This window comes from Loa loa, assembly GCF_000183805.2.
Source record: "Loa loa unplaced genomic scaffold supercont3.2, whole genome shotgun sequence".
Classification (NCBI taxonomy): domain Eukaryota; kingdom Metazoa; phylum Nematoda; class Chromadorea; order Rhabditida; family Onchocercidae; genus Loa; species Loa loa.
The window spans coordinates 851,727-867,200 of NW_018108182.1; the positions used below are offsets into that span (position 1 = coordinate 851,727).

The window sequence follows — 15,474 nt, forward strand, 5'->3', positions numbered from 1 at the left end:
AGAGAGAGGGAGAGAAAGAGGGAGAGAGAGGGAAAAAGAAAAGGATAAGACATAGAGATGAACAAGCAATGATCCACAAGACGAATACTACAAGTACAATGTCATTTCTTTTTTCTCCGTTGAGGCCATTAGCTGAGAAATACGATGATCTCTTCGTACTAGCTAGTACCATTTTACGTTTACTAGCACACACACACACACACACATACACACACACATATATACACGCATACACACACATACACATACACACATATATAGAGAACGTGAAGATCAGGGATGGTGTGGACAGACGACGAGAGACCCAGACGGACAGACACATAGAGTGGCGGTGAGTATCGATGTAAAAAGTAAGATTTGCTGTGTTGCTGTTTTATGGTGGTGAATGATGTAGAAATGAAAAAAGTGGAAAAAAAAGATGGGTTAAAATAGACAGACACCTGACACTGATCGCATTGTATTCCGATCACGTGGGGTTGACAATTGCATTGGCCATCATTTTGTTGACATTCAAGCACGACATAATCCACGTTAGGACGTTTGGTACCAGGCGCAAAACAGCTATAAAATATTTATCCCCTTTTATCATATCTTGTAAGATATATGTATGATAAGAGATATAAATAGACATACTTGCATGCTTTGCAATCTCCTTTTGGCTCTAAAAGTGCATCACCCCAATAGCCTGGCTTACACTCCTCACAATTGAAGCCAGTTGTATCATAAATACACTTTTTGCATTCACCAGTCAATGAGTCACAATTTCCGATACTATTGGGATCGATATTTCCACTACATAAACATTCCACACATAATTTCCCCTCGCTTGGATTACCAAAGAAACCATCAGCGCAAACGTCGCATCTGAAATATGAATGTTCATCATCATATATTCCGATAAATTTCTAATTTTTCCAACATTTATTGAACTCTTTATTTATTGCATTAAGGGATATTTTCATAAAGAGCGAGAAAATGAATGGATGTCCCAAATTTGCATTTAATATTCTTAATGTCATGTATGCATGCATGCATGCATACATGCATACATGACACTCACTGACTTTGTTATATTTCTACAGAAAATGCCATCATCCCATAAATGTAAGATTTAAAGGTTTAATTTCTGAAGTACAATACTTAGCTTCTTTCCATCCTTCATCTTAATATCCTAGAGAAGGAGAAGATGGAAAGGAAAATGGCAATTGGTTTTTTTTTTGCGATAAGCGAAAGCAATTTCGAATAATTTGAAAAAGTTGGAAGTGTAGAAAACTTCTTTCAACTTATCCCTAATTAACATAAAGGCTGTCATATCAATTTATCAGCTATTCTATCAAGTTGCTTTTAATTCAAGAAAAAACTCTCTTTGTTCCTCTCTTTTGCAGCACAATAACAATTTAATAACTTTAAAAAGAAATATAAATTTTAAAAGGATTCTTCTTGTTTTAAATAAGCCAAAATTATGCTCTTTAAATGAGGATGGTACTTGATGGTACAGCATTGATTAGACTTGGGATGTTTATAGTTTGGTCTTAAAAAGAAATTCTTTCACTATGCTTAAGTTGTGGACATTTTCTGAATGCTAATCTATGCTTCAATTAAGCTAAATAATCTCCCCTACCTTCGGCCAGTATATCCGGTTGGACAATCAGTGCAAATGATATCGCCATCAGTATGCAAAACACATGGACCATCTTCTGGACATGGACATTTTGTACAATCATCTGGTGTACCTTGTAGTGCATTCCCGTAATAACCACGTGTACAACGTTCACATGTATCACCGGCCGTATTATGTTCACAAATACATTCACCTGAAATATTTCATACATTAAAATGTAATTTCTGTATTTTTTGATCTAAGAATTTTCCGGTATCCAATGAATATTGAATTTTAGGTTTTTCTCCATGTCTTAAATATTTGTTCAAGTTTAAATTCAAAAAAAAATTTTTTTTAACCTAAAATTATGGCTCAATTTAAAGGAAAACACAAGTTGCCCCTGAATGGATAAAAAAAAAAGATTTGAAATTTGAATCCATAAACCTGATTCTGGTGCGCAAGAAGTAGAATGACCATGACATTCACATTTGACACATCGATCAAATGGTCCACCGAATTTTATTTCACGACGATATCCAGAAGCACATGATTCACAGAACTGTCCAATGAAACCTTCTAAACAGTTGCATGATTCAATCCACTGCGCTTCCTTTGGTTCATCGGCTGAGGTAGCCAAACCTGCTGATCCCAAGTGAACATTACTCAAGAAGCCAACATCTGAAAGTATATAAAATGACAAATAAAGTAGATACATTTAAGTCTATCAGATAATTGTGCAATGAAAAGATCTTGGAAACTTTTAAAAAGCAAAGAGAAAAGGCAACAATTAATAAGTTTTTTTTTTTCCATATGAGAAATTTAAAAATTATCACCTCCAGTTGAATAAGTCCCACGAATCTTAAGAGCGCTAACATTGGAAAGAATCCCGATAAAATCCAACTCATTCAATCGTGGGCTCCACTGAAATACCGGATTTGCATGAATCCGGAAACGATACGTTTGTTCATTTACAGATGGCATTGGATTTTCTTGGGCAAAAATTGGTATGGTTAATTCCTCGCCTTCTTGGCCAATAATCAATATATCTCTGAAATATATGGAATATCTTAAATAAAGTCAACTAACGGAAAAAGATGCATCCTAATGATGACAAGTAGTAATCGAATTTTTTTTTCCAGTTAGAAAGAAAATTTTTAGAACTGAAAATATCAAACTTCATATAAGAAAGAAATTAAACGAGAAGAATCAATTTGCGCCATTCTAAGTCTGAGTACTTTTAGAGGACAATGATAATTATAAATTAAAAGAAGAGATATAAGGTAATTTCAAAAAATTAACATCCTTTATTAATTTAAAAAAAAGCACATACCTTGCGCTAGGATGCACTTGCGCTTTCTGTACACGCAACGTAAACCATAAATCCTGATTGTATGACGCTCGTTGATCTCCGGTAAACTGTATCGGTGCAACAAAATAAACCGGTGATCCATTAATATCGGAAACAGCGATAGCTTTATCCATTTCAGCCCATTGAATATCTTCCGGTCCACGTAATGAGGTAGCACTCCAAAGTTCTTTCCCTAATATAATTATTATAATTAATTAAAACATGCATTACTGAAACAATTCAGTGATCATTTATGAGACGAATCGCTTCCTTATAATGTTACCGTACTTTCAATCACTAATACTTTATTTCATAATAGCAAAAATAGAGGAGAAAAAAAAATTCATTCAACTTGGGTTGAAAATGTTAAAACTTAACGAACCATCAACAAAATTACTGCTCACATTCATTGCATAATAACCATCAGCACTGGAGCAAATGGACGAATGACCATAGCAAAAGCATGGTGTACAACCGAACTGATTATCCAATGATAAATCAAAATATCCAGGTTTGCATTTGTTACACTGTCGTCCTTCTACATTTAATTTACAACTACAACTACCTGTTTCCGAATCACAAACTGATTCATTGTTCAATGATCCTGCCTTATCGCATAAACAGTTTCTGAAATGTACGATATGAAAGTTTTGTATCATTGATTGATAAGTATTGAATTGATAGATTTTAAAGTATCTCATATCAATTATAAATGAACACATACTTGCATCCACTAATCGAGAACTCATAATATCCGGACATGCAACGATCACAGAATTGTCCATTCACTCCAGGTTTACATGGACATTGACCATGCTCATCGCATTGCATGCCTAATGATCCAATTTCGTTACATTGGCATGGAATACAATAATGTTCACCAGGACGACGCCAATTGAACGGTGCGCATTCCTCGCAATGTGCTCCCTAAAATGCAAGAGAAAAGCATGCATATGCATATTGCAATAATAAATACCAATCTCAAATTCAATCTTTTTAATTTGTTTAATTTCATTAGTACCATAATACGAATACAATTATTACTTTACAATACATTTCCAGTAGTATCATTGCAGCATTGTTCTCGACAATCCTATATATTAATTTTGTGCTCACATAATTAATTTATCCTTTTTTCTCTTCATTACTTTTTCCATCAAAGACACTTGAACATGATGACCAGTGGTCATCTCTCAGGTCAGATAAGTTATACTATTAAGAAAGGATAGAAGTTAAAAAGAAGCATGATGTCGAGATAAAATTATTTAAAGTATTATACCTGAGTATTACCAGCACAATCAATACAATGTCCACCACTACCTGTATGTTCGAAAAGTGTCTGATCAAAGTAGCAACGATTTGATAAATGACTGCAGTTGCAAGCTAAAAATTACAATCATTAATTGCAATGTGTTCAAAGACAAAGGTCATAGTGTATTCCATGAGGAAGAATGACATTGCAATGTGTTCAAAGACAAAGGTCATAGTGTATTCCATGAGGAAGAATGACATTGCAATGTGTTCAAAAACAAAGGTCATAGTGTATTCCATGAGGAAGAATGACCACTTGTTAATATTAAATGGGAAATATTTTCCTTCTCAGATTTATAAGCTCAGATCTAACTTTCTTTCTAAATGATAACTGCTTATATGATGAAATTAGTGAGGTGTGAAAAAGAGTACACGAAGATGATAAGAAATTATCATCTTTCTGATCTACTCAAAATGAAAATCATTTAATGGACGTGAAGTGTGATGTCCAAAATATTTCCACCATTCGAAATTGATGCTATCAATTATACCGTAATTAAATGAAAAGAAAAAAAAATTTCGACCGCATATTACATCCTTTATATCACTATCACCACAAAGTTTCTATTATCATTATCATTAACTGATCAAACCTCACCAATGCATTCGTTTGCCTCTTTTGCAGTTCCAACTCGCCATGGTCGATCGTTATAAAAAGGTAAGCATTGATCACAATCAGCACCCATTGTATTATGCTCACATCGACATACCAAACGATCTTCACCATCACCTGTTGACTTCACGCATTCACTTGCATGTCCATTACACTTACACCTGCAAATCAGTTAGGATGGATTGCATACCGGAACCGGAATAATGCTACAGTACTCATGCCATGTCAACATACCTTTATAAGAGGAATGTAAATTGTTAATGATTAAGGAAATTTATGATTGGATTAGGTATAATTTCATGATGATAAATTTCTCGTCAAAACTTTGCTCTCATTCAATCAATATATTCACCTGCCGCCAACAGCGAAATCAGATATGGCATAATAATATGATCGTAAGACTTTTGCGTCTCGGAACACTTCATCGCCAAATGTATTCATCCGTGTCAACATGATCCGTATTTCAGATGCTGTCACCCATTCCTGTAGTTTTGTTCTAGGAAAATCCATCCATTAAGTGTAAGTAATAACTGGATATAATATTGAAGTATATCATCAGAAAACAGAATGGTGTATTAACAGAATATTTAAGTGATATATTGTCTAGAATCTAGCCATAAGATAGATTAAACAAAATGATTCAGACTAATGGTCATCTTAAATGATGAAATAGTCTTATTGATATGACAGATAACTTATGCTTCAAGTGATAATATTGATTATTTTGACAAAAATGGAAATTATCCGAGAATGTGATGTAAAACAAGACCTGCAATGTTTCACTTTCCTCGAAATTTTGACTGCTAGGTCTACCTTCCAATGTTGAAAATGCAATATTACCACCAGTTAATGGAGAAATATCTGAGAATTCCCGGGTACATTGTGCCACAGCTTCATTACTCGGTAAAATGGGTGCCTTCTCGATTATTCCATATGTTGAACGACATGATCCACTTCAAAAGTACTTTCGAATTATTCATTTATAGAAATTTTCTTTTTTTTTTTTCAGCAAAATATCTTTCATTATCATAAATGCAAAATAATCTATCTCTTAAAATGCAAAGATTAACCTGTAATATTGCCACGGAATCCAGTCATCGTCCGGACGAGTTTTCTTAAAAATTGCAAAACTTTCCGGTCTTGGACTGACAAATTTCAGTCTAACATAAGTGATATCGAATGTTTTGCCAAGACGTAGTGTTAAATTAACACTATTCGGATATTGGATGCCTTCGTTCATCGTCTCCGATTGCCACCAAGTTTCGTTATTTGCATTATTAAAATCAGTCAAATAAGCAGGAGGATGAGCATATGCCTAAAAAAGTCATAATTATTTGGTGTGATACTTATGACACATACTACAAGTCATTTAAATTAATTAATTAACTCATTCTTCCTCAAAATTAGTGAAAGGAATCTTTTCACTTCATGTCAAATCCCCAAAATTCGTTCTATTATAAAACAGAAAAGATTTTTCTTTTTTTAATTAATGAAGAAATTGGGGCAAAAATCAACCTGATAGGCTATGAAAAGATTTTACCTCAACTTTGCCATCGCAAATGTCACAAACTTTACGTACGCCACTGTGACCTGTCTGTACACAGTAACTGAAAAGTTTGATATGTTAAAAAGAAAAAAAAACTGCACATATTTTAAGAGACAAATACGCCACAATTAGAAAAGGAGATAATGGTAATTGTCGCATATCAACTAAAAGAATTGTTCATCTTTTATGATATCAGAATTTATTTCCTCTACAATTTAATTTTAAATGACACTGTTTCATATTTTCATAACAATCTCAACAACTGGTAATTTTTTTTCCAAATTTAGAATTCCAAATTTAGAATTAAAATTTGAATTTAAAACGTATGAGTTAACCTTGTAGGTCCATTAAGACCACATGTATTAGTTACTTCAACCTGAAGATTGAATGCAGCATTAATAAAATCTGGAACACATCGCTGCGGGATATTCATATCGTCGTAACATGGACTACTTCCTTAAAAATGATGATTACATTTTATCAACTACACGATTTGTTATCTAATTAATGATAATTTTTAAAACCTGGGATATGATGATTCGGATCAATCGATGGTTGCTGCTCTGCTGGTTGTGCTATTATTGTTTCACATATCCAAATTAGGAAGTATATTAATTGCATTAGTTCTAAATTTGTCCTATATGGTCGATGATAATGCAATATCCTAAAAATGAAATTTTTTTTTTTTTTAAAAAAGAAAGGAAACTATATCCAGTTGTGTAAGCAAAAAAAAAAAACATGCATTATATCATGATAATAATAGAAAATAGCAATTATTACCTGACCATATGCTGTTGCATTTTCTTTTTTTTTTTTCAAATCTTGCTGATCAAAGCAAGAATTATTGATAATTCAGTTGATAAATTTTGTCTTATCAATAACAAGCCAATATTCGTGATATTATTTGATAGCGAAAAGACCAAAAATTTGTAAGAATTGTTATAAGATGTATTGTTGATGAATTCTAGCATAAGAGTCTAATCACAGCTTATTTTACTGTTCCGTTCCGAAATGCACTGAACCATTAACAGCTAAATAAGGTTAATATTAATAAATTATGGAAATTTAATGATGATAATAATGATAATGACGATAATGTTGATGATAATGATGATGATGATGATGATAATGATGATCGATGATTTTGATAATGTATTGAATGGGAAGTTAAATTCAGATAAAAATAAGAGAAAGGAAAATTGTTTGGATCGAATAAGTAAGCATTGATGGTTGTATATAAAATGACATTAACAGGATCATTTTAGCGGAGAGAACGTCTAAACAATTCATATTCAATATGTTTAAAATAGCAATGATGATTGGTTGAAAATAATTTTACTCCAATATAAACAAATTTAAAAAAAAAAAAAAAAGTGGACAATTGGCAGTATAAACAACAGAGAGAAGGAAGAAATTGAAAATGTTGTAATTTGGTTGAAAAAAAAATCGTTTGACAACAATGCGACATCAATCTATACACATCTCTCATTGGTAAATGAGATGAAATTTATAACAGTAAAGTGAAGTTCAGTAATTATATCGTAAAAGTCATCAATGACCATATGTTGATTTTCCCTCTTATGGAATTCATATAATAAATGTACACGCCAGATGTTAAAAATGATTTGCAATCTTAGCTTAATTTTTTTTTTTCCAGACAAGGAATTTTGGATAGAATTAACTTAGTAGTTGGTCAGGCAAGTAGTCTTCGTCATAGTAATTAGTGATAATTAATATGATGATAAGGTGAAAGATGGGCAGATAGAAGAAATAAATAGAGAGTTGGAGATGAAATGATAATATCACTTCTGTGATTGCAATTAAACAAGGCATTGTTTATATTTTTATAACAACAATGATATCTTCTTTTTTTTTTGCATGCCAAGGCAGTAATTTGAAATGAAAATGGGTGAAATTTTCAAAACGTATACACCTCACCGATACATTTTGATGACATTTCTCGAAAACACTATTTTTTCTATCCACATTTCAACCAATGCTGGAAGTTGACAGTGAAAGTAATTGTCATTTGTATCAGAGAGACAATTTAAGGAGTGAATGGGAAGGAAGGTAAACTATTTGAATAGACTTATTAAATTTAAACATTAATTGGTGATAAGAATAAATTTAGTAATTTTAAATTCTAGGAATGACCATTAAATGTCCAAATATACATTTATATCAGTGCATATCTGTCTTATATTCAAATATATTTGGAAGTTTAATTGAAGTTTAAATGATTAAAAGAGACATTATGACAGAATTAAAGATTTGCTATTTCCTAAAACATTTGAGTTACTAGAAAGATTATCGAAATTTAGAAGGAATGATCGAGTATTGTCAAGTTCGACTTAGGTTTGTTTACTCAACTGTAAACGATAAATTTGATGGCAACATTGCCAATACACACTGAAAAAGATGGTTTCCATCAAATAGCTCCTATCGTTGACAAAAATTTTTGAAGGTTGAATGAGAACGGTGACTAAAGATCAAGCAACTCCTACTTCTCTTTCTTCATGTCGTTTAAAATGTCGTTATCGTTATCATTAATGTGAGCGGTAGTAGTGAAAACGGTACCAAAGAAGGAAGGTAACTGCATAGGAGACAATATACCATTGGCAACCGAAACCATCAAAAAGCACCGGTAAGAAAAGGAATTTTACGATGTTTCATAAATTGAATATTGCGTTGAAAATTGCCGAAGATGATCATTGTTAATGCAATGTATTGCAATGCATGCATGCATGCATATTGCATTAGCAACATGCATTCGCATGTACATTAAACGTATAATGTGATACAAGTATGATATATATCATATGCGGTAATGTTTGTATATATTTGTATCTATCTGATATCGTTCACGCGAACTTATGTCAACACACGTGTGATTTATGATGTTTATAGGATTGATAATGTGACTGATATGATCACTCACTTTGCCACTCATTCAAGGATGACAAATTTTCAGTCTTATAAAGGCTAAGCATTAATTTAATCAAACAGTTAGAATTGGCAAAAGTAAATACCGATACCCTAATGTCAATACATGTACAAGTAAGCAACGGTCATTTTGTTTCATCCTAACTTTGACTAGAGGTTAGTTGACCACTTCCTTTCCTACAAATTTAGGGAAGGAAAAAAGAGCTAGCATGAATGACGCGAATTTCTGTAACTATGATCAATTAATACATTACAACTGAGATATTTCGATAGAGTTCAAGTTCAAGTCATATATTTATTGTTCATTGCTTATTTTACTTATTTGTTATCAATCTATTAAGGTGGGAAATTAATGAACTGATAACAGTGTGATAAGAATTATAAATAAACATGAGAGCAATGAAAAACACTTTTCCTTATCACCACGTCATATTTCACGTTACTCTCATCATAGTCCAGTTTTTGGAGTTATTTGATGCATCAATTGATAACACTTTCTTATCATTTCTTTATATTATTTTAGAGTTTTATTATCATATCTATTCTGGAAAATATTTTCTTCTTTATCGAATATTTTTACAGAATTATTCTCAAACAGTCAATAACACTTTGATGCATTTGATGAGTGATGGAATCAATCAGTCAATATTGTAGGAGAGAAATGGGTAAAAGATTGTCAACACCTCTTTAACGATCAGTAATTCTTCTTTAATTTCTGATAAAAATAAAATTTTCACAAAATTTGCATTAAAAATTATTAACCTATTCTAAGAGCGATCAGAGATTAAGAAATCATTGCTATTATGAAGTGTGATCGAAAGTGGACACATAAGGACAGTATGACAGATATGTATATGAAATGATTATTAAAATATGAGAACAGTAGTTGACAAAAATAATTAAAATCAAATTAGTTGAAATAATGCTAGTCAACTGGTGCAGTTTTGTGCAATTTTATCAAGTATTTACAAAATTGGACATCCGTAATTGACCAACAGTAGGATATGTCCATTTAGTTGACCTGTTATGGTTTGTTATGCTATTAGTAATACTAACGATAAGATTATCTTAGCTCAATTATCACCAGGATAGGATTGCTGAATAGAAGTCTCTACTCATCAATAATCTAATTCATTAAATTCCAAAATTTTGGTTTGACCAAAATTAATTGAAAAACTAAAAATGAACAAATTTACTCTATATTATTGAGCTTAAAATATTAATTATCAGTTTATCATCTGAGATAAGATTGCTAACATAGTGACAAAATGATTAGTTTGTAAATGGAGAAAAGTATCACTAAATTTTCACTAACTAGCAAACTTTTGATCCGGTCGTCAATTATCGTAGATCCAAACCAATCTAATTACTTTAATCGAGTACAAATTATACTATGATATGAGTAGAAAAGAAAATAACCAAGAAGATAAATAGCTAGGACATTTGCGCTTGCTTGTATACAATAATCACAAAAATCTTTTGTTCATTTATTCAATGATAAACAAATTGTATTCGTTAATTAATTTGATATGCTGACTAAATCTGTCAACTTTTCAGCCCATATTCAATTCAATTTTAATTTTAAAATTTAAAACTTTGATAATTCAAATGTAAAACGATAGCTTTCTGATAATGTTTCTGATAATGAACTTGCGAGATGCAATGATGCATTTTGTTCTCATTTAATATTATCATACTTCTATAACCCTGTTAATGGTCATTTAAATTAAATTGCACAATTCATTGAAGTACTTTACAGTCCATTGGACGGAGAAGATTAAATCATTAAATTACTTCATAACTTCCAATTAACAGTTAATTGGTGGAATTCAATATGCCATTAATTACTTTTTATAATTTACAAAAATGAAAATAAGAATGTTTAAAAAAAGCAAAAAAAAAAAGCAAACATAAACTACATTGAGTTTCTTAATGCCTTAGCATAATAAAATTAATAATATTTTATTTGGCAAAATTGTAATTAGAACCGAAACAAATAACACGAAATTGAATTCGTAAAGATGCATGCGACAAAGAGTATGCGACATACATGCGACACATTCGATATGTATAATGTGAAAATAGAAATGTTCCTTAAAATGAGTTCTCTCAATACAATCTCAATAAGGACAGATAAATGGTAATATTACTAATTAGTGAAAGGGAAGACTGAAAGACTGCTTGTAATTTGTTCTATTTTCAAGCGTAAGGGACACGTAAGTCAGAGAAAAACTTGGTAAGAAGGAAATGATAAGGGGAATTCGATTTAATCTGTAATGACCAGAAAATGATAAGAGGACTTCATGTTACGTGATTTAATCTATAAAAATTTAAAATTTGACAAAAAGATAAGGGGAATTCACGTTACGTGAATTTATCTGTCTGTACCGGTTCAACTTTCATTTATATTTTACTACTTTACTAAATGACTTTTAATCACTATGCTCCCATAAATGATAGTTGAACTGTTAATTCCTTTTAAGAGAAATAGAAAATATAGATTAATATTTTATTCATCATACATACAGTTTTCTGATACTTTTAAGCTATTTGTTGAGTACATTACCGCATTTTTTGATACAAATTACATATGCATAATAATTAATGTTATCCTCAGAAATTCAAAATTTGTGGTTGACAATGTACGAAGGTGAAGACAACGAGATAATAATAAGAATAATAATAATTCACGGAATGAAGAGAGCGCATAAATCCAAAAGCAATTTCAAGGTCATTATAATGTGGCGCTGCTGTCATTGTATCATATTTCATTGCTACTTTATTTTACGCCTTTACATAAATAACTATATTTATCTATCCATATTTATTAAAAGAAAGAGAGGGAGAAAGAAAGAAAGATGGGGGAGAGGGAAAGAGAGAGAGAGAGAAAGATGAAAATAAAGAAATCTATATAATATATGCCATTATTGTCTCTTTAATTTTTTTTATAACTGTCGACCTTTGTCACATAATCATCACCATCATTATAGCATACAAAATATGCAAAAGATGTTATTTTATATTTTAAACTTAAAAGACAATCAGATTGTAATTGATTCATTCGATTTAGATCATTTACATTACTTATTAGAAGTGAAAGTATTTTTTAACAGATATATCAGAACATAATAATGTATTTTGAAATTGAAAGAATAAAAAATTGAAAAAAAAATGGGAAACCTAAAATTACTTTAAAAAGAAAAGATTTGAGAAATATAAAGGATACGGTAATGGATTTTGTTCATAAGCCAAATATATGAAATATATTTTAAAAAAACAAAAATGGACAATGAATTTGGTGGAAACAAAACATATCAAAGATGAATAAAATGTAACATTGTAGGAAATAAAATTTGTTGAGCCAATAAAAAAGAAAAAAAGAACGAAGGATAGAGGAAAAATGATGATGATCTGTCCGTTGTTATGTAAACATCTTGCGGAACAAAATTATCAATACTGCCATTTCATGTTATCATTTATGATCAATGATAATCACTAATGATTGAATCAGTTGTAATCTGATTTTATCATCATTTAGAGTATATAATCTTTTATTTTTAATCTTTTTTTTGTAATACCAATTGACCAATATGATTGTCCACATTTGAATACATTGGATTTCATAAGATTTTAATGGAAACAATCCATTCTTTGGTTTTTATTTTTTGTAAAAAGTTATGAAACTTGAAATTCTTGCAATTCCGTTGAAACATAACAAGGATGGCTTGTATTCTTTAATGTTAAGCTTAACAATTTCAAATTAAACTGTCATTCTGTCATTTTGCTATTTATGGTAGAAAGAATTTCTGTAAAGGAATAGAGATAGGATAGAAGATTTTTCAAAATATATTCTATTTCATTTAAGTCTAATTGTCAATTTCATTTGTGAATGAATTTCATTTGTTCAGCATTCTACTAAAACATCATAAGGAATATTATCCAAAGTAATTCATCCATTGTAGGGATTAAAGGTAATATTGAATATAAGTATTATACATAATCATTCATTTTTTAACAGCAAAGTTTACACAGTATTCTAAATACTGTAACTTATGCGTCCATTTAATAATGTATGTGAAAATGTTACAATTGAACTGATTATATATAACCTATAAAGTAATAAAAGATTTACACAGTAATTTCTATATACTGTAACTTATGCATCCATTTAATAATATGTATGTGAAGATATCATAATTGAACTGATCTACAAAATAATACAAGAAAAAGTAAGTCTCATTTTTATGACAAAATTTTAAATTTAAATAATAGACAAAATCATTGAATAATTGTTATTAGTTTATATGTGAAAAGGACCATAGGAAAGAATTCTGTGATGTATATTTAATGCATGGAAACATTCCAAATACAAATAAATAAATAAATAAATAAATATTGAAAAAAAAAAAATGCTATCTGCGATTATTAACAAAACAATTGTTGTTGTTGGTTTTTTTTTCAATGAAATTTATCCATTTGAAAGTAATTAATTAAATAAAATTCAAAAATCTTTAGAAAATTGAATTTTGTAATAAAATTCAGCTCGACTTCCCTGTCCAATTAATAACTTCATTATTTGATAGCTTATTGATTGCTTTATTAAACAACTAAGAAGATAAAACATTAAAACAGATTGGAACTTATGAATGATATTTTAGAATACGAAAACTACACTATAATTACATTAGTAACGGGAACACTAAGCTAAAAATCAGAAAAAAAGAAATAAAAACTAAGCTAAAAATTCGATAATCTAACTAGAATTGAAACTATTTCCTGTCATATAATCAATTATTCCAGATTTTACGCGACATTTGAACACAGGATAAATCTATCAACATCTTTGCATACATATACTATAATATTAGCAATTACCTATATCCTTCATAGAGTTAGGATTTTTATTTTGATAAAATCTTAAGGACTAATCTGATTTTTCAATCATTTAAAAGTTCGAAATGAAATTCTCAAGAAAATTCCAGTTAAATTCTAAGTTTAAAAAATTTACGAAAATCATATCTTCCATTTATGTGGCTGCTGTAAAAACTACTTTTGACGCTGTAAAAACTAAAATTAAAAAAACTAGTTTCGATAAAGTAAATAAACTTAAATATATGACAAAAAAAAAAATCAGCATGATACACAATCATTTTAAATGGAAACTTTAATTAGAAAAAAAGTATGGAGATTATCATCAATTAATTTGATGCAAAATGAAGTAGCATCAATTTTTGCTCCGGTAATTTCAATAAGATGATGATGATGATGAGGTCGGACTTTCGATCAGTGGAGGATTACGACTTTGTCATTTGTCCTCTTTCTCTCTTTCTAAGATCAAAAAAGAACAGCTGTCTCACATAAACTATCCAATTCCTATTACTATCATTTCAAATGAAATATTTGATAAAGAAGAAGTAGCAGGAACTTTAATTGAAATGATATTGGTGCTGGTACTTCCTATCTCAGTTGTTGAAATAATTTCAATTTATTCATTGATATTACGAAATTTCATTCCCGACTTTTTTTTTTTTTGTAAGTAAACAAAAGAAGTCATCAAAGGAGTAGAAAGGCTGATTCTCATTGAAACATACAGTACTGATAATGCATTGATACTTATCAAAAGGAGGAAGCCTGTAAGTGATCGTCGAATTTATTTTAAAGTTATTGAATTAAAAATCAGGTGATATGGTGGTGATAATAGTAAAAATAATGGGAATAAGGTTTTGCTAGAAAAGTTTTTAAAGGGAGTTGGATGAGGTGGAGATGAGAAGGAAAGATTTATAAATGATAAAATTGATAAAAACGAGAGTTTTCATGAAAACGAAATGATCAGAAAAAGTTTTATCATTTATAGACTGATATTAGATAAGAGAGTTTGTATGGTTGGCTCAAGTTATTTTATAATTTTTGTTGTAAATAATTTTCCGGAAATGCTAATTTTTATTTTAATCAGAAATATATCGGTCAAAAGTGAGATAAAATAAATCAAAAAAGTAAATAAATATGAAAAAATGAGATGGTAAAAAGATTATGCTAAAATAATGGACGGAGAGAGAGAGAGAGAGAGAGAGAGAGAGAGAGAGAGAGAGAGAGAGAGAGAGGAGGAGAGAGAG

General features: G+C 30.2%; 1 protein-coding gene across 1 annotated transcript in view; it reads right to left on the bottom strand.

The window, feature by feature from the left end:
* Positions 1 to 7,039, bottom strand: part of LOAG_16403 (CBR-LAM-2 protein) — a gene marked incomplete at both ends in the record, with an annotated part of 15,929 nt that extends 8,890 nt beyond the window's left edge. The window contains 16 exons of the mRNA XM_020449055.1: positions 441 to 561; positions 634 to 864; positions 1,622 to 1,814; positions 2,045 to 2,278; positions 2,434 to 2,648; positions 2,931 to 3,141; positions 3,331 to 3,575; positions 3,673 to 3,875; positions 4,228 to 4,331; positions 4,858 to 5,033; positions 5,225 to 5,355; positions 5,642 to 5,825; positions 5,943 to 6,187; positions 6,413 to 6,479; positions 6,754 to 6,874; positions 6,943 to 7,039. Of these exons, the coding sequence (XP_020307511.1) occupies positions 441 to 561; positions 634 to 864; positions 1,622 to 1,814; positions 2,045 to 2,278; positions 2,434 to 2,648; positions 2,931 to 3,141; positions 3,331 to 3,575; positions 3,673 to 3,875; positions 4,228 to 4,331; positions 4,858 to 5,033; positions 5,225 to 5,355; positions 5,642 to 5,825; positions 5,943 to 6,187; positions 6,413 to 6,479; positions 6,754 to 6,874; positions 6,943 to 7,039 (2,778 nt within the window). The remainder of the gene's footprint in view (positions 1 to 440; positions 562 to 633; positions 865 to 1,621; positions 1,815 to 2,044; positions 2,279 to 2,433; positions 2,649 to 2,930; positions 3,142 to 3,330; positions 3,576 to 3,672; positions 3,876 to 4,227; positions 4,332 to 4,857; positions 5,034 to 5,224; positions 5,356 to 5,641; positions 5,826 to 5,942; positions 6,188 to 6,412; positions 6,480 to 6,753; positions 6,875 to 6,942) is intronic.
* Positions 7,040 to 15,474: the final 8,435 nt, after the last annotated feature.